The sequence below is a fragment of the Plutella xylostella genome, chromosome 19 (assembly GCF_932276165.1).
Source record: "Plutella xylostella chromosome 19, ilPluXylo3.1, whole genome shotgun sequence".
In the NCBI taxonomy this organism is placed as follows: Eukaryota; Metazoa; Arthropoda; class Insecta; order Lepidoptera; family Plutellidae; genus Plutella; species Plutella xylostella.
Window position 1 is genome coordinate 6,139,270 of NC_063999.1, and position 19,222 is coordinate 6,158,491.

The 19,222-nt window shown below is 38.3% G+C and overlaps 1 protein-coding gene across 1 annotated transcript; it reads left to right on the top strand.

Moving 5' to 3' along the window:
* The first annotated feature begins 422 nt into the window (after positions 1 to 422).
* On the top strand, positions 423 to 19,069 carry LOC105382970 (ubiquitin-conjugating enzyme E2 R2). The gene is made up of 5 exons (XM_011552965.3): positions 423 to 1,034; positions 2,482 to 2,568; positions 12,939 to 13,171; positions 16,432 to 16,546; positions 18,161 to 19,069. Exons 1-5 carry the CDS (start codon positions 855 to 857, stop codon positions 18,266 to 18,268), a joined length of 723 nt encoding a protein of 240 aa, XP_011551267.1. The 5' UTR covers positions 423 to 854; the 3' UTR covers positions 18,269 to 19,069.
* Positions 19,070 to 19,222: the final 153 nt, after the last annotated feature.

The window sequence follows — 19,222 nt, forward strand, 5'->3', positions numbered from 1 at the left end:
ACTATGAAATACTTACATACATACCCAAAGCGGCAGTGCAAACCTCCTGCTTTTCTTTATACAATGGTGATAAATCGCGAGCCTACATGATGGTGGTCCAGTTTTCTACCTCCTATAAATCGTTTATTAATTATTATTCTAAGGGCTAAAGCACACACAAAATACCACGCCATCTATACTTGGAATAAAGTAAATGTTTGGTAATTAAATTGTTATTCTAGTCATCGCTAGATGGCGCTAAAATTACTGCCATCTAGTGTCGTAAAAAATTACTTTTACTGTTGTTTACTTTAAAAATATGCTTTTGGCTCTGCTACTCGCCGCTAGATGGCAACCTATACCCATACTCTGTCGATAAAATCGTCGTGCGTCATGTTGATGTACGCAACGCACGGAAATAACAGCTGTTCATCAAATCAACTTCAACTTCCAGTTCACAATATTCGGTCGGGCAACACAGAAGTAGCAGTCAGTAGTCCTCAACAAGCAGCTTAGGCCCAATTTTCCTTTGAATAGCCAATTACCAATGCGATTGTTTGGCCAGAGTTGCAGTGAAGTGTTACTCATTGTGCTAGCGTGGTATTTCAGTTATCCTTCCATAATCGACGTTAATTGCTGAAAGACTGAAGCGTTTTCGGTATTGGCGTTGCTAAGTGTGTGAATTGCAAAATAATCTCGAATCTCAACACGTTGGCATTATGTTTACCAAAATTATTCGTTCGCGTTGTTATTGTGACTACAGTTGAATCTTTTGTGAATGCCGTGAGAAACGTCCGCAGTGTTATGCCAATTGAATCTATTTCAAGTTTTAGTTTACGTTGAAAAGACTCGTGATTTTACTTATTTAGTTCAAAATGTCTAGCATCGTTCCTACCAGTTCTGCTCTCAGGGCTTTGGCCTTAGAGTACAAGAGCTTGCAAGAGGAGCCAGTGGAAGGGTTCAGAGTTAAATTATTAGGAGAAGACAATCTGTTTGAGTGGGAAGTTGCAATATTCGGTCCACCAGACACCCTGTACCAAGGTGGATACTTTAAGGTAAGGCTCAGAACAATGAAGTTCAACCTTTTGTTCAGGTACCTACTTATACTTGGGTACTTTTACATTTCAAGTGCTTCAGTAGTCCTTCAAACTAATTCAGTTGCTAAACATTTTGATATCCATAATCAATATCAAATGCTTCACTTCAGTACTTTATTGTGGTTATGAATCATTATCAAAGTGTGAATGTTACAATAAAAGCAGTTATGATTATATTATGACCAATAGAACAGCTGCTTTAATATCTTTACTTACTGACAATGACCATGCACTAAAAACTATCAGAGTGGCTACCCACTTTGCAAACATTCACACACATCACACCATGAATAAAGTTCAATTGCCATGAATTGTTTTAAAGTAATAACGAAATAGCAATTTTACAGCCATGCCTTTCTGCATTTGCTCAACTTTGTGCCATGCCTCCACATTAATGCTGATGTTATTATCCACACTGGAAATGTTGCACAGCATGGTGACAATTCAATCATTCAACTAACACTGGGTGACCATTTGGACTGCTGAATGTGATGGCTGTAAAATTCTTTAAACTTCAAAATTTGTCTTTGTTCTAATCAATAGCAGAAGTTAATCAGATCCCCTCATCAACTAGAAAAGAGTTGTTAATATTGAAACGGTTGAAATGATTTTTATGAAAGATGGCTAAGAACACTTGGTATTTAAACATTCATTACCCATAACCCGAAAAAAACAAAACAAAGTTTAGCCATGTGTACTACCACAGACAGATACACAGATCTATACCATCATGACATTCATGGCCGATCATGTCCCCACTGCTGGGGCATGATTCTCCAAAGAAGAAAGGGCCTAGTCCACCAAGCTGGCCCAGTGCGGGTTGGTGGACCCCAATACAAGCAAGCTGAAGAGAATAGAATAGAATATTACTTTATGGAACACCACATAAATCAGACATACAAAAATATACAAACTCATACCCCCTTATTCATAGAGAAGTTACAGAACGTTTTAACTAATAATCTGTTTTGTCCCTCTCCGACAAAGTCTTTGACAGAGAGGGACAAAACAGTTTATTAGTTAAAACGTATTGTAACTTTTCTATGAATAAGGGGGATAGACTAGAACCAATATACAATAGGCGGCCTTATCACTGAGAGCAATCTCTTACAGCCAGTTGTCTGGTAAGGGGCAACCCAAATGTCAGATATGTTTTCAAGCTGCCCGAAGGCCTCTGACTAAACTGCTGCCGAAACAGCAACTGGGACCCTCAGCTTAACATGCTATCTGAAACAAGGAAGCGACCAGAAAAGAACCACTTAAAAATTGTCACCCATCCAATAGCTGAGCATGCCTTTACAATCACTGAAGCTAGCTCGACTATGGACATTATCAGTTCATCACAACATATAGATGTATTATTTAAATCATTAAATTTTAATAATATATTTATGATTTGTTTCAGGCGCACATGAAGTTTCCCCCGGACTACCCGTACTCACCTCCATCCATTAGGTTTTTAACTAAAGTATGGCATCCCAATGTATATGAGGTAAGTTTTCACTTTGTCTAATTAATTGTATGACACTTTCCATTAAGACCGATATCTATGTTATTTGTACAATATTTTATAATTTAAGGGCCACTTGCACCAACATATTAAATCTAGATTTAGTGTTAAATCTCGATTTAGTGTTCGACTTTGTTTAGATAGGAACAATTTTTTTTTGTTTCCTGTAGTTATGTGGGCCTACAAAAAACTTTGGATTAAGGGGCCCTTGCACCAACATATTAAATCTAGATTTAGTGTTAAATCTCGATTTAGTGTCAAATTTTATATGGATTGACGTTTCTTAAATCGACATTTGACACTAAATAAGGTAATCAAATAAAATGATTTATCTATATACACACAAACAAGCTCATTTCATTATGTATTTGTGGATCTTAAAATTAAAGTGTTTAATGCTTACTGTACATGATGAATCAACACATAAAAATTAAAATATGACCTACGACTATCAAAGTGTTGTTAAACCAAAACTGAATCATTGTTTATCAATACACAATCTAAACAAAGTGACTAATCATAATGTAAATGTGTTCAAATACCCTAAGCTTATGTAAATCAGTTGCACCTATATTGTTTAGATCTATGACCTATTCTCTGATTGTGACACACTTCTGAAACCCTAAAAGTATGTCAATAATTTGCACATAATAGGATTTTCTAGACACCACTTGGGAAATATGTTGGAATATACATAATATAATTACAGGGTGAAACAAATAAAATATAGATCGGTACTTACATGGTAGGTTAAATTATCATTATTGCTGGCATTTTCAAAATTTGATTTTAATGCAAGTTTTCCATAAAGTATTTAATACCTCTGAAAAACTTATGGATTCAATAAATGATTGAGTTTTGAATCTTCTGTTCTTTTCAAAACAAGATAATGATGACACTTTTTGCAAATATACTTGATTGCACAATTTGAATTACGAAGAAGAACCTATTCCTATATGTAATTAATTAATTGAATGGGTTAAGATAAAATGATATGATTAGTTGTTATGAGTATAAAAAAACACGTTCCTATTTATCAATTTTAAATTATGTGAAACAATCACATACTAGACAAAACATTGGCGAAAGAATCTTAAACGAAGATAGAACTTATACTTAGATAAGTATAAGTTTCGACTAACTTAGTAATAGCGCAACTTATTTTGAAATATTTAAAATTTAAAATAATGCGCATTTTTGTGAATGCATTGTGGGAACTAGGAAGTATTATTTAGTGCAAGGCTGATTGACAAATTCTTTCCAAAATGTCTAGGTTTCTAATTAAAATAAAATTTATTACAAAGCGATTAATTAAGGCCGTGCTAAATATAATAAAATTAAGTATACTTGTTGAAATGGCAATAGGCCCGCCCCCTATTACATTGGGACTAACATAACACTCTGGCGAAAAGTGGGTGCAGCAATGCACCTCTGCCTACCCCGCAAGGGAGTACATTAGTACAAGGCGTGAGTGCGTGTTTTTTTTTTTTTTATACTTGTTGGGTGCGTGTTGCGGTGTTGTTATTCTTGTTATAAATAATTACGTGTATATAACTAAAATTAAATACAACACACACGTATTATAATTATTCTAACATAACAATAACAAATAAACAAAGATACCTTCCCTTATTTTTTCTATGTTCATGATCACAACATGACTTATGCATGACGACTCTATTTAGTTGTGTTACAAGTTAAAGATACCAATTGCATAACCACTCTCATTCGTATTTTTTTTCAAGCTAGAGTTATACTTCTATCGGGGTTACTTTAGCTTCACGAAATATGAAGTTTCGAACTATGCACGTACATACTTTGCTGCGCTAACCACGACCCTGTCCCGTTGTGTGAAACAATACCAATTGCGTGCGCACTCTGAAACTTGGTACGTCGTGAGTCGTGAAGCAACAGTAGCCCCCCTGACCCGCTCGTCGGTCTAGGCGGCGGACGACCTCCGCTGACCCACTTACAAGAAACGAATTTTCGAAAGATAACGGGCTTCCGACTTTTAGACCATCATATAAGACGGCCGCAGTTTAGTAATTTTAGGATCTATTTCCTACGAATTAAGAAGCAGTTAGTTAATGAACTAGGGGTAAATCGTAAACCTTACAGTGAGGGATAAGCCAATCATGACCATAACACAATCGCTGGAAGTGACATCTGCTGTACCGTATGAAATGCTGTATGGCAAAACTAAAGTGATCGCGATTTATAGAAGTTATTTCCAGACAGTAGCCGAACTTCAAAGATACTGTGTACGTTTTTACTATTTTTCGAACCACATATATGTATAACTATGACATTATAATTAAAATTTATTAGAAAATATACCTATTATATTATACCTTAAAAATACTTTATAAAAAGAAGTACAGGGACAGATGCAACCAGCTATATTAAATCAATCCCACTTGTTCTGGTCCTATCGGTAGATATTAGATATGGATCTATCGTGTTGATACAGTTGAAAGCGGAAAGGAGTGCTGATTGCCATCCGAACACCACCGGCCAGCCAGCTGACATTGAATAGCAGACTCTGCAATATCCTGTTTAGGCGCTCAGTCGCTCACTGCCGACTGTACAATGTCATCAACCCACTGATCGCTCAGTGTATCTAGAATAGATTTCAGTAAGATAGAGATAATAAGTATTTCCGATTATAAAAAAAAAAGATTATAGAAAAAACTTCGAAACTTTTTGCGAACTGAGAAATTCTAGGATACGTGAACTGGCTAATGCCTGACTGGCTGATAATCTAGCGTATTTGATTAAACGTCTCCTCTCTATCGATATCGGTAGACATTTATTGATAGGCATAAGTTATTGTCACCGCACGTAAACCATAATTTCGTATCTTAAACACCGCTTTGAAACAGTCTTGAAGACGATATTGCATCAGGCGCAATGCAATCTGATTCTGTCGTCATGAGGCATCAGTTTTCTGAGCTGGTTACGGTTCTCGCGCATCAGAGCACAAGCACAACACGGCCTGACCGTTAGTTTCCAGAAAGAATACAGTAGATGTCGCACGACTAGATAGCAGACGGTAAAGATTATCAAATGAACAAATAAATTAATATTGTCAAACCGAGATACAGTTTCCTACACTTAAAAAAAAACCAATTAGTTCTACAAGTAAATGGTTGTAATTTTTCCTCGGCGTGCATTAGTGAAATTGGGCGGATGAGTAACTCACGGGTCATTTTCTCGTCATAAAGCATTCGCCGGTTACAGCTAGTATATAATAATTATGTACCTCTAAATAATGTATCATTTTTTTGTCTTCAAAATTAATAAATAATTAGACAGAACATAAAGCTTTACGTGTCACCGACATGTGGCCACATAGGCCACCTAGGGGCACCTATGTATAGATATTTAAAAGGAAACATGTGTAAGTGTAACACATGGCGGCATTGCACGTCGTTTAATGCAGCTTTATTGTAATGGACACTACAATAAATTATAAGACAATCACCATTACAGGCTCGAATAATAGTGAGAATTACTGTTAGTTTCAAGCATCAATGACGCATTAAAGTCTAATCTACGTGACATTACGAAACGGGGTCACCTGAAATCAAGCACAAAGTGTGACTCACTTTTCACACCTCCCTGCGAGTGAGGGCCGAGCCTCTGCTGCCGTTACACGGGTTCATTATCGACATAGATAAACATCATTATATCGCGCTTCGCCATAAATATTGCGTTGTGATTCGTGGAACGCGCATGAAACGAGTTTATCGATGTCGATAACAAACCCGTGTAGCGGCCGCTGATACTGGAAGTTTTTAAGTACAAACGTGTTACTTTTCTCGTGCGCAAGTATTGTTTACTAGTTGGTCCTGACAATGAGCTCGCCTTGAACAGGATACGGCGAGGTGCTTGACCCCTGCTACGGTTAGCGACCAGAGAACCAACCAACTTTTAATTTGAATGGATGAGTCAAGTGCTCCGTGGAACCGTATCTTAATAGGCATTACGCACTACAGTTACGAAGCCAGCCACAATGGAAATCTAAATTCTCTTTATGGAGCTGCTTCTTCGCTCGTTACGAAATGCCTCGACGTCGTAATGAAATGTGATTTGCTAAATGCACCGCCACAATCACAGTGATCAGTGTCAATTGCCTTTTATTGATTGTATTTTGTAGCGTTTCGAGGAAGCAGCTATCTTACAAGTTACGAGTATTTTATGAGACAACCTATAGAGCAACCTACACTTACCTCTACAAACCCACAAGCTATACTTATAGGAGTACCATAGGGACCATAATGTTCGATATTGTTAACGTGAACTGTAATTTTACAAATATGGGCGAATGAAGCTGAATTATTCAGGCAACAACAAGCGATGCCAGTAACTCTGTTATTCCCATAACAATCTGGATCGGATCGCATTCTGACGAATTTCGTGTTCACAGTTTACAAATGTACAATTTCGATTCTGTAAAGCAAAAAGCATTGATTGGAAAGATATTATTACGAAATATGTATTGAAATTTATACATTTTCATTTCTTTTCAATAAATACATTTTGTTAACCAAACAAAGATGCCACTTCACGCGGTATACATTTTATACATGATGTGACAGTTCCTCCAGGCGAGGGTATATTTATTATTTATATACTGGAACGTTCCACATGAGATTGCCTTCTTCAGGCACTCCTGACCTTGCGGTAATTAACCTTATTCTCGAGAACCTACGGCGAGTTGGCCGCACTGAACTTGTGCCACAAACCTGACTACAGACCACAAGTCAAACCAGAGGCAAAGTGGCGCCACTTTCTTCTCCAACCGTCCCGTCGTCATACTGAGTTTGCAGGTTCGAATCCCCGCCGCGGCGAAGCTCGGGCAAGGCCGATCGCTTTAAATAACGCCCTAGAGACGCGCGGCGCGGCCGTGCCAACATTTCAATCTCATTCCCTCTTTGTGATGACCACGTGGTTGCAGTTTTTTTCGTGTCTGCGCGTTACAAAACCACACGGACCTTTGATCGCCTCACTGATTTGCATCTCTTCACTGGTAATGGAGCCATCGATGACTCTTCGATGAGCCTACGATTACTTTATTACAGAGTCACCTATAGCAGATCTCGATAATCTCGGAAGTCTCTTGACTCATCTCATCATCGGTCTAAGTTCCCCATCAGCTTATGAATATTGATACCTTGTGCGCATTGATTTTTGCTGCATTACTTTCTAAAAGGAAACTTTCGTCATTCAATAACATATTGACGGCGTTTTATTTTCTCTTTTGTGAAGTTTTATTCCGTGATGTCTGTATGGATTGGGAGGTATTGACTCCATTATGAATGAGCCGGGGCGCCCCTGGGGCTTGCTCTGACGATAGTCGGCGGTTCTCTGCATGCATAAGCTATATCGACGTCAGATTGTACATGTTTTACAATGTCACAAAGACAAAAATCCATTAAAGGTATAGTTTGGGTATTTTATTTGTGATAATCTGTTTCGGACATCTATTTCGGATATGTTTGTCGCTCTGTAACTGGGTTCTCCCGTATCCTTCAAATCAAACTGTCCATAACAGGGTAAATGGTTCAGTATTATCACGAATTACCAGTGATTATTATCTCAACTCGTTCAAACAGCTATTATAATAACCTTTGTGTTTTCCACCGGGTTATTTCTAAGTGCACCTACGTAATGCTATACAATTTACTATACACTGTACATGTATTCTGTACGTTAACCGAAGTGTCGTTTTATTGGTTCTTAAACATTGAGTGGCTTCCATGAACTCTCTCGGGTCACCTGATTGCCTGTTCTTGGTACGACGCCAGCCGTGTCGTCAGTTTTTCAATCGACAACAATTTTTAGCTCACAGATTCTTCGCATTAATCAGTGGACACGCTCCCGATGCTTTCTTCGCATTTTCATTGCTATTCTAGGAAGCCTAACTTCGCTATGTTTACCAGGAACGAAGGTAAACATGAGTTGGAGTGTTTCCCGATTTAGTGACCTCTAAATCCACGCAGTTTTCTTTGTGAGGAGTCGCGCAGTGAACTTCTGTTGTATTTTTAGCCGAGGGCGTCGCTCGCCCGACCACGCAAGGTGAATCTCTCTCTAATGCTCTCGTCACATCATAATAATGCTGCTCCAATGTATTCCCCGTGACACCTGCACTCGCCTGGTGTCGTGTCGTGTGTCGCCATCAGTGGCGTGTGGCCGCCATTGTCGACGGGACTCTGTTTTGGCAAACGCCCTTGCATCTTCACAAATAGTCTCTACGCATCTATGCGGTACTCCCAATAGGAAAAGAAACGATTATTTAATGACTTGGTCCTCCGTTAAAAGCGTGTCAATATTGTCAAGTACTCTTTTCCGCCAAAACCAACACCGTTGCATTCGTTTTGCCAAAAAAAGCCGTTAGAAATTACTTTCACTTGCAGAATTGCGGTGAACGGCATCCGTATGGTACCTATAGGTTTAGTGCTGCAGAAAAAAGTTCGTTTACTTCTAAATGCACGATCATGGTAATAAAATATATTTAATTATTGTCGCCAGATTAGCTGTTGTCGAAGCGAAGAGATAAAATAAGTGTTCAGTGGCACATGTTGTGGCCTGATTCTCAGCGGGTGACCGAGTCCGCTGCTCAACAGAATACAGTTTATAAACATTCGGGTATATCAGTGTATCTCGCTCAACAAATAATACTCTCAAAAGTCTCAAAGTATGTTGTTACGCTCAATGCTTGAGATGTGTTTCCAAGATACCGTATTGATTCATGTCTAATCCGCTGCAAACCGTGTTGCTTTTCTATTTTTATTTTATTTTAAGTACTTATATGAATGTATTTTAATGAATACTACTTACTAGGTATATTTTTTTCGTACAATATTCACAAATACTTTTTACGCATGCTAATAATTAATTTAGTAATCCGTTATCGTATATTATTTTAATATCGTATCGTTATTAAAACAGTCATATTATAATATCTGGGTTATATCAGTGCCAGTAATAACCGGTACTACTATCTAACTTCCGTCTACACGCAAATATTTATGTACATATACTTATATACTTACACGTTTTCTTGGCATACAAATTATTCGGGCCATAATTAATTTGGTCTCGTTCCCTCATTGGCAGTGGCATTTAGAATGAACAGCTTCAGCCTTCAGAAGTGATTCAGCAAACCTTATATGTATTCTCATATGTTAACAATAAAATTACAGTATTACCTGTGTAAATACGTATTCATCATTATCATCGGCCAATAATCATCCACTGCTGGACATAGGCATCTCCCTAGGAGCGCCACAACACTCGGTCCTCGGCCTTCCTCATCCAACCTACCGCCGACTACCTATATATCCTAGCTACCCGCCAATACAACAACTAGACAGACCGACACACAGACACACTTCAAACTTATAACCCTCCTCTTTATCCGCCGGGTGGTTAACCATATACCGGGTGTGTGCTGAGCGTGCGGCCCCGCAGCCGCAGTCAAGGGCACCCCCGGAGGTGAACCACTCCCGCGCTTCCGGAATCACCATTCGGAGATACGCGGCAGAGGAAATTATACACGATCATCGTTTAGCAATGAAATCAACGGCAACGTCATCAGGCGTTGTGCGACGACTCAATTGCAGACAGAAGTTGGGTTTAAATTAATATTTTGGAGATTTCAAGTTTGGGTTTCGTAACAAAACGTAACCAAATTAGCTATGGTTTCGAGGATTGTGACTTTGATTATGCTGTTCGTGTGAAAGTTGGAGGCAATTATGGACCCCAACGCATCTCAACAACAACTTTTATTTCTTTTGCTTCCTGCCGCTTTCATTTGCTATGAAACGTATAGCTGAAGATAAAAATAAAAAATAGTACAACGCAATCAAGTTAGGAGTTGGAATTATTTCAACAGTTTTGTAAATCGATAAAACGGAGGGGTGATTCGAAATACCACCTGATCCAGTCTCCTTTACGCAACGCTCGTTTTATTAAATGGCGGCGCCACTGTGAAACAGTATAACGTAACTGTTATATGCTACAAATAATGAATTGTCTCAACATAATTCATTTTTACGTTGCACTTAAATGTAACGCATAATCCTAACAGCACGTTATGTAACCGTATGTGTAATAATGAGTTGTAAAATCATCGTTATGGCTGTGAAAATAAGTGAGTCAATCTGTACGACCCCTTGTCCAGTCGTCTGCATGCGTCCGACGCTGCACAACCCCTGCAATCACCCCCCAAACTCTGTATAAATTATATCCTCTAGGTACATTACAACTAGATCTACCTATAATGTGAATCTCTGTGTAGTACATCTAAGCAAAGAGGGTGAGTATTCGTTCGCGATAGTTGCCCCATATCGATCCGTTTTATCTCAGAATTGGGTTATCTCAGCATATTTACAACTTCAATGTTTACTAAACAAATAATAGCCATTGTGCCTAACAGTGTCACTGCGATTATCATTGTGCGTAGTAGATAATACGAGTAGGTACTCGTACATAGGAGTTCTCACTGCGCTCTGTTTTTACCGCGCGGTAATCCATTCATTTACATTTTCTCGCGGCGATAAGATTTGATATCCAGATATAAATAATCCTTCAGTTTGTTTAGAAACACTCCATTTATACTTCCGTTGCGGGCGAGCTGGCAGCTCAATGAGGTCACAAAATAATGATATCGTTTCCGTATCGATTAATATCGATCAGCCGTCTCGTTCTAGTGGAGTTCCCAGTTTCTGCAGTAAGTAACAGGGAAATAATCGCGTAATAGTTGTTATAATGTACGTCTTTACACGGGCCGTGGAAGTAAGGCAACAATACGGTTTATGTAACTCCGCGTTACGCCGTCGCTGTAACAAAATGAAACTCGCCTGGCTATTAGAATCGCAAAAATATACATTAGCGCAGAAATTATGCCACAAGATGAAACACTGAATGTTACAAAATACGTTCGCTTTTCACGTCCTGATTCTTTAGTTTACCAAACAGTTACAGAGTACATTATATTATTCTGAGGAACAGCCATTCATTCCGTATGACGGCTTGTTCACTTCACGAGAGAGCCAGCTACGCAAATAAAATGCGTTGTCTGATCATGATCATCGTAGTCTATTGTACTTTCTCGAACAACAATAGATACGCATTATGCTCACCAACATATTTTGTATATAGGTGGTTCTACCTTTTTTGGCCTAAGATTTATTTGCCTAATCTCGTATTGCATAGCAACGTTTGGTCAAAGTCTCGTTTCGCCGAAAATCGTATGGCATAAATCTCGATTAGTAAAAAGTTTATTCGCATTATCTTGTTTAGCCTAATAATGGTATGGCCAAATCTTGAATAGCCTAATAATAGGTTTATACAAATTAATAATATTTGTTTGGCTTTAACTTTGACGGAGCGTCTCTTTATAGCGCAAACTGGTGCCTTGTATTGTTTCCGCTGTTTGGAAAACGCTCCGCTCCGCTTCGCTGCGCTCCGCTTTGGTTTTGATGAACATGTGCACCTAACCCGCTCCTCCTCGCTTTGCTCGTCGTCGCACCTATCTTTAGGTTTCGATCTCATGGGGTTTGTAATAATTATATTGCTCGTTAACTTTCGATTTTTTAATCATTCAATATCGTGATTTTTGAGGATGTAGGAGAAAAATACCACAATTTGTACATTTACTATATACCTACTTAATATATTATTTATTAAGATAAAATTAGGAGAAACAAGATTATACATAGGTATAGACGAACATAAATTTGAGCAAACGAAACTTAGGTGTTTAAAGATTGTGCCTAAAGAGTTTTAGACGAAACGAGCCTTATGCCACATAAGTCTTGGCAAAGTGATGGTTCGGCCAAAAAAGTTTAGACCATACGAGTTATGCGAAATGAGTTTTGGTCAATAAAGATTATGCGAGATGAGGGGAACCGATATAGGTACTTACATATTTCTTCAACTAGGTATAATGCGCACAAATCGCTGCTTCTCAGCACTTTTGACTTTTCCCTACTCTAGTAGATTTCTAAATCAATCCATTCTGTCTGTTTTTGCCTGATTATTGAACCAATTAATATTTAGGCAAATCAAATGTGGCGTGGATATTGCTAAGGTAGGCTTATTTACAGGCTACGTTACCTCATTATTAGCACGCGGATTCAATTAGGTAGACATTATTTTGGTGCAAAATAAGAATAAAGATACAGATTCTACTATACCTCTTCATTAAAGCGTCCTTTAGAACTACGCAGCACAGAGCACTACCCACTACTCAAACGACTCCATTTAACCAAACATCCCACTGCCTTCTAGCACTATACCAGCCCTACAACCAGGTCTAAACCAAACCTTCCATCGTGTTCCAGAACGGCGACCTCTGCATCTCGATCCTGCACCCGCCGGTCGACGACCCCCAGTCTGGGGAGCTCCCGTGCGAGCGCTGGAACCCCACTCAGAGCGTGCGCACCGTGCTCCTGTCAGTCATCTCACTGCTCAACGAGCCCAACACGTTCAGCCCCGCCAACGTGGACGCGAGTGTCATGTACCGCCGCTGGAGGGATTCCAAGGGGAAGGATAAGGAGTATGAGAATATTATCAGGTGCGTGGTAAAGGTTTTATTTGAAAAGCTAGGTGGAGAAGGGTGAGCATTGACGAAAAACGTACAAATGAGACGGTGGTGCAATCGGCACGTTTAATACAACGAGATATAGTCGTGGCTTGTGCTTACAGAGGCTACAGCTTCTGAAACTTAGTTTTTCGTCACCCCAAGTACTTATACCATAGAAAATAGAATGGATACCAGGTGCGCGGCGGATAGCGGAAGCATAAATGATAAGGATTTTTGGATTACGGAAAAAAATGTCTGGTAGGTTCGTTTTATACTCGCTTTTTTAAAAAAACCTTCCTTCACTGACCCAAATAAGGGCTTACTCCCGTTCCTGAGGCAAAATTGCCCCCGTGAAAAGGGTTATGTTATTCGGAAGGGTTCCTAGTTACATTTTATAAAGATCACAACAGCATTAGCTTCTCATAATGTTAAAATTTTTACAAAGATTATGGGTGCAGAAAAATAAAAACATTACAACTAGGAACTTACAAGCATAATAAAAGGTGGCGTTATTGATACAATCATCGGAATAAAAAAACCTTTGTAGGTACTCAATACAACGGTGTTTTAGTTACATTGTGTACATACGAGAACCACATTTTCCGGGCATCTTTTCATGAATTCAAAAGAGTATTTACTTCTTAATTGGGCATTTGAGGAATACGTAAATGCCACTTTATATTTGTTCAACAGATGAAATTTCATATTTTGTAGAATCAACACCTACAGGGCAACAAATATATACATCCATACCTCAATAATATCAAACATTTCAAGTAAATATCTGTCCCATTCAGTATAGCCAGAAAATACCAAACAATGTCGGACGTTTTATGATACCGTGTCTGTGTATAACCTCTTCACCAGACATTTCCTTTTGAAATCCCTGTGTCGCAACACTCGCAAGCAGCTTAAATTTCCTTGGCACGTAGATACAATGTTTGTTAATAATGTTTACTACACAAAAGTGTAAAAAACTCCTAGTTCAGTGGGTCAGCTATCTTTCCACGCGAATTTTCTGGGGTTTTCTGGGTCACATCTTAGTAGGTACTACTATTATTGCTATTATATATAGCTATTATAAAATGAAAATATATCTGAATGACAAATCTCTTTCAAAAAGGGTTGGGTTTATGTTTTTTTTTCTGAAAAGTATTGTTATCAGTTATCATTGTTTCCAAAATCAATGGTATCCGGCGATAATAATTTCTACGCAGAACGCAACACTCTGCGCTTGTGGAAAAAACAGCATATAAAGTATGTTACCGACAATGTATAGAGGAAAACCCAGGCCCAACGGAAGGCAAGACTCTAATAAAGGAAGCGGCAAGTTTATTTGAACGAGTGCGGCGCTGGCGGCGGTCCAAGGATGGAGAAAGTATGAAAGTGCTGCATTACGGAAATATCTAGATTGCCGTGAAAACCGTGCATTTTTATTTACCATTGATACTCTTCATTTTTTTTGGAGCGTTGTTCAAATCTTTATTGGTTGATTTTGATCTTTGAAATACTTTGAATGTCCCCCTTTATCCCTGGGTCTTACCCACAAAATTACATAGGTATAACAGTTTAGTAATTTATGCCTGTTTCTCAATTACCAAATAAATAATGTTGCGTATCTGTGAAATAAAAAGGCATGGAATTCAACGTAAATGCATTGTAAACTCAGTAAGCAACTAAGCACCTAATAACGTTCAAAGATTGTGATGCTAATTCGTTTCCTTAGCAACAATCTGTTCTTTTAGATCTGAGTTAATCCGAGGTCGTGTCCGCAGTGTCACAGCTGGCTTAAAAAAACTGAGCATCAAATTAAATCTAATTGAGATTGGAGACAGAATACAAATTTTGCTGATCATATTACCTACATCCCTTGAGATTCCTTGGCGTGTCCAGGTCTTGTTAAGCTAATGGTAAGGTTTATCTATTCCACCTCGACTTAGCAGAATACTAGTCTGAAACACGTGTATAGTTGTAATTATGTGCTGCCTTCAGCGATGTTATATATGTATACGGAAGAGACGGTTTCTCTCTATGTCTAAGTGACTAGGGAAATTCAAAAAGGTTAGAAACGTACACGAATAGAGCAAAGGTTACAAACATAACGCTCAATAATATGCGCCAAAATTTATTTCATATTTATTCGCCAAATGCAAAAGCTTTGGTCGGTATACATTCAATCTTTTTTACCTGCCCACGCCAATACGGTCTGTCCGTAATCCCCTTGTAATCTGCACAAAAAATAGTAGAAAATTTAGGTATTCCCCTCGGTGGTCCCAGAGTGTAATAGGGAATATGGATGTGTTTTTTTTATTTATTTTGATTCGATAGTTTACATAGCTTTATAACATGTATTATGATCAAATGGATGGATTAAGGCATAATTGTGAATTAACAAAGTTTATTAAAAATAATATTTGACCTTTATTTGAATCACATGCATATTCCCCATTGCGGATGTAACCTCACACTGGTTTGATTTATATGATGATAGTTGAGTAAAGCCAGGTAAAACTGTATTTTGCATTCGCCAGAACTGTCCAGTCGTCTTGGATATCGATAGTTCCCATTAGATTTCTTGTCCATCTTTATGTACAACCTATAGCATTTTCATAAAAATCTAAAGAAATAAATAATTTAACAAAACATACTTTCATATGAATCTCTCTCAACCATAATGTGTTAACAAAACGGGCAGTGCTATTGAACTTTATCATGGAATGAACTGTTATGATTCCGGCTAATGTTTACTGTTGTTTTTGTGCACCTATAGCGAGCATTTACTTCAGCTGTTCATTTTAATTTATAGTGTATACCCTCCACCAAATCTAGTTTTTATTATGTAATTAATTATGTACTATGATTAGGTTGTCTGGTAGAGATGGATTCATATTTTAAGCAATACGGCCGCTTTTTTGTACTATTTTTTTAAAGTGCTTATACTTTTTTGTATTTTTATGTTTTTTGGGCGAAACACATGATCGGTTACAGTCGGTGGTCAGTTTATAAGGAGGCCTTTGCCCAGCAGTAAGTGCCAATTTCTCCATTCTCGGTTAGAGCATAACCAGGTTATCTTTTGACAAATCTGTCATGAATTTTATATGGAGATGACGTTTAATTTATAAATCAATCCCTGTCCGTTAGATAACGGACAATTGAGAAATTGGCAATACATAAAAAAAAGATTTTTTGGTGCAAATGAAGATAATTGTATTGTACCAAATTATTAACCTATTTTTCCTCTGTTATTCCAGGAAGCAGGCGCAGGTGGCCCGGGTGGACGCGGAGAAGGAGGGCATCGTGGTGCCGCTCACGCTAGAAGACTATTGCATTAAGACACAGGTCAAGTCGTCGACGCAGGAGCCACAGGTGAATATGTGCATCTATAGATAGATAGATAGATAATTCTTTATTGCACACAAACACAGAAATTACACGAGGAAATACACAACATATATGGTACAATTGGCGGCCTTATTACTAAGAGTAATTTCTTCCAGACTACCTCGGAGGAGAGAAATTATACATAAGAAAAAGGGGAGAGTGCAAAAAAATTACAAACATAACTTATACTTACAGGAAAATAATATTATAACACCTAGTCTATACCTAGTAATAGGTAATATAAAATACATAAAACATACTTATATACTTGAATATATACATACTATTAAATATATAATAAATAAATATTATTCTGGCAAGGATAATAATTTATTATAATGTTTATTCAGCAGAGTTTTGAATGATGCAAGCGATGGTGCAAGTCTAATATCTGTGGGTAAATCATTCCACAACAATACGGCCTGGACAGTAAAAGATTTGCTGTAGAATTTCGTTTTATGTTCAGGAATATTCAGCCTGAGATTCTGCGATGAACGAAGGGTACAGCTGTGGGTAGAGCAACGCATCCCAAAACGCTCCTTCAGGTATGCTGGGGTACATGGATTGAACAGTACAGAGTAAAGAAGTGAAAGAATGTGGGTATTCCGGCGAAGGCGAATTGGGAGCCACTTGAGTTTAGTACGGTATTCGGAGATGTGGTCATATTTTCGTACGCCAAATATGAACCGTATACAAAAGTTTTGAAGACGCTCAAGTTTGTTTAGTTGCTCCTCGGTGAGATCAGGATAGCTGGCATCGGCGTAGTCAAGAACGGGGAGGAGAAGTGATTGTGCTAACGCGATCTTGGTGGAAGTAGGTAGAAAATTACGCAACCTTTTGAGTGAACCTGCTGACGCAAAAATCTTCCGGCTAACGGCCTCCATCTGAGGGCCCCAAGTAAAAAACTTATCCATTAATATGCCAAGGTTTTTAACTGTATCACTGAATGGAATATGGACACCATCGAATAATACAGGGGGAATATGCTGTAAATTATTGTTGGAGATCAATCGTGGACTGCCTATGAGAATAACTTGGGTTTTGTTAGGGTTCACTTTGAGCCCATGGTTTTTACTCCAGGTTGATATTGCATTCAGATCTATGTTGATTGATGCAACAGCCTCAGGATATATATATCAGCCTCCTATAGTATAATCATAATTATCATCGACGTATTAACTGTAGGTAGATTACCTTATGTTTAGTGCACCTAGGGTGGTTAGCTACTGGCAACTAATCTGACTAGCTAATCTTCTTACCAGGGTGACTAACCCTAGTCCACGTTACCGACTGATTAAGGAAATTACCATTATCATCCCAACAATCGGGCAGGCAAAATAGGTGCAACAATCTATCTTAGTTCTTCATCATCTAACCACTTCGTGCCGGCTACCTGAAGGTACCTCGGTCCAACAGGTAGAAAGTGCAAAGGGCGTTTATTTTATACAGAGGGGCATAAATGTGTGTGATGAGCACCTTCTTCTGAGCGTCTTGCAAAACATTACATCCCACTGTACTGCAGCACAAGCATCCCCAAGGAGCGTCACTATCTATACTTACCTACATAATGATTAAACGAATCCCCTTTCCCCCCCGCAGCTGGACATGACAGACTTCTACGACGACGACTACGACGACCTCGACTCGGACTCTGAGGGCGAGTTGTCCGCGGGCGACGGCGACGACAGCGGCAACGGCGAGTCGTGAGGCGCCGCCCCCCCGCCGCCCGCGCCACGGACACACACCACCAAGCGCGCCCGCCGGGACTCTAACAAATGAAGACGCGACGGCGACGGCGGGAAATCTGCAATAGTGTGCGCTTGTCTTTAGCTGGTGAAGTTTTGGTCTGTGTTGCAAAGGATTTGACAGTTGTTTTTTTTAAGAGCACAGTTACTCTGTGATTCTGGGGTAATAGCTGACGGGTTTAATGTGGCAACACTGGATGAAACTTTACAGTAGAAGGCTCGCCATAAAGCTGCATTCGTAATTTTAGCTGGATGTTTGCAACACTGGTTAATGTTTTTTTTCTACATTATTGTTTTAAACCTTCATATTGCATGATTTTTTTATTTAATTATTTTAGACAATGTGTGTCCGTGCCGTTTGCCAACATAAAGAACTGGATAGTTAATTTTATTTTTAAATGTAACAAAGTCATTTTATTTCAAATATGGCTTTTTCTCATTGTAAATTATAGCTTTCTATTAACTAGGAAAATTGTAATCATTATTTTTTATGTGAGATTCTGTGATTGAATATATTTTACGTATGAATGCCTACCTTTAGTTTATCGTTCGTTATATTTTATTCACAACTTATTTCAAAAATATTTTGCATAATGTATGCTTTAGTAGACATGAAACTAATTTATCATTTAGGTAATTTCTGTACGCATTTAACACAATTAAATGTTGTATAATCACATACACATAATAATATCTATGAATAATTGAACATTGCCATCACAGTATCACACGGTGTGGCTGCAAAGCCTTCTATAACTATTAAGTATCTATATAAAGTATCTTCTATATGTAAAAAGATCTATATTTAATACATTTACTATGTGTTTAGTTGAGATACTTATAGGAATATCTTTTGACCAGCTAATGTATGTTTATTCGAAGTACTCAGACGTATATCAAGTATTCCTTCTATATC

What these genes read in the sequence shown, in the direction of transcription:
- LOC105382970 (XM_011552965.3), top strand. Translation starts at nt 855, where the DNA reads ATGTCTAGCATCGTTCCTACCAGTTCTGCTCTCAGGGCTTTGGCCTTA. An exon ending in GGCATCCCAATGTATATGAG is followed by an intron (nt 2,569 to 12,938) that starts GTAAGTTTTCAC and finishes ATCGTGTTCCAG; the next exon opens with AACGGCGACCTCTGCATCTC. An exon ending in GAGTATGAGAATATTATCAG is followed by an intron (nt 13,172 to 16,431) that starts GTGCGTGGTAAA and finishes CTGTTATTCCAG; the next exon opens with GAAGCAGGCGCAGGTGGCCC.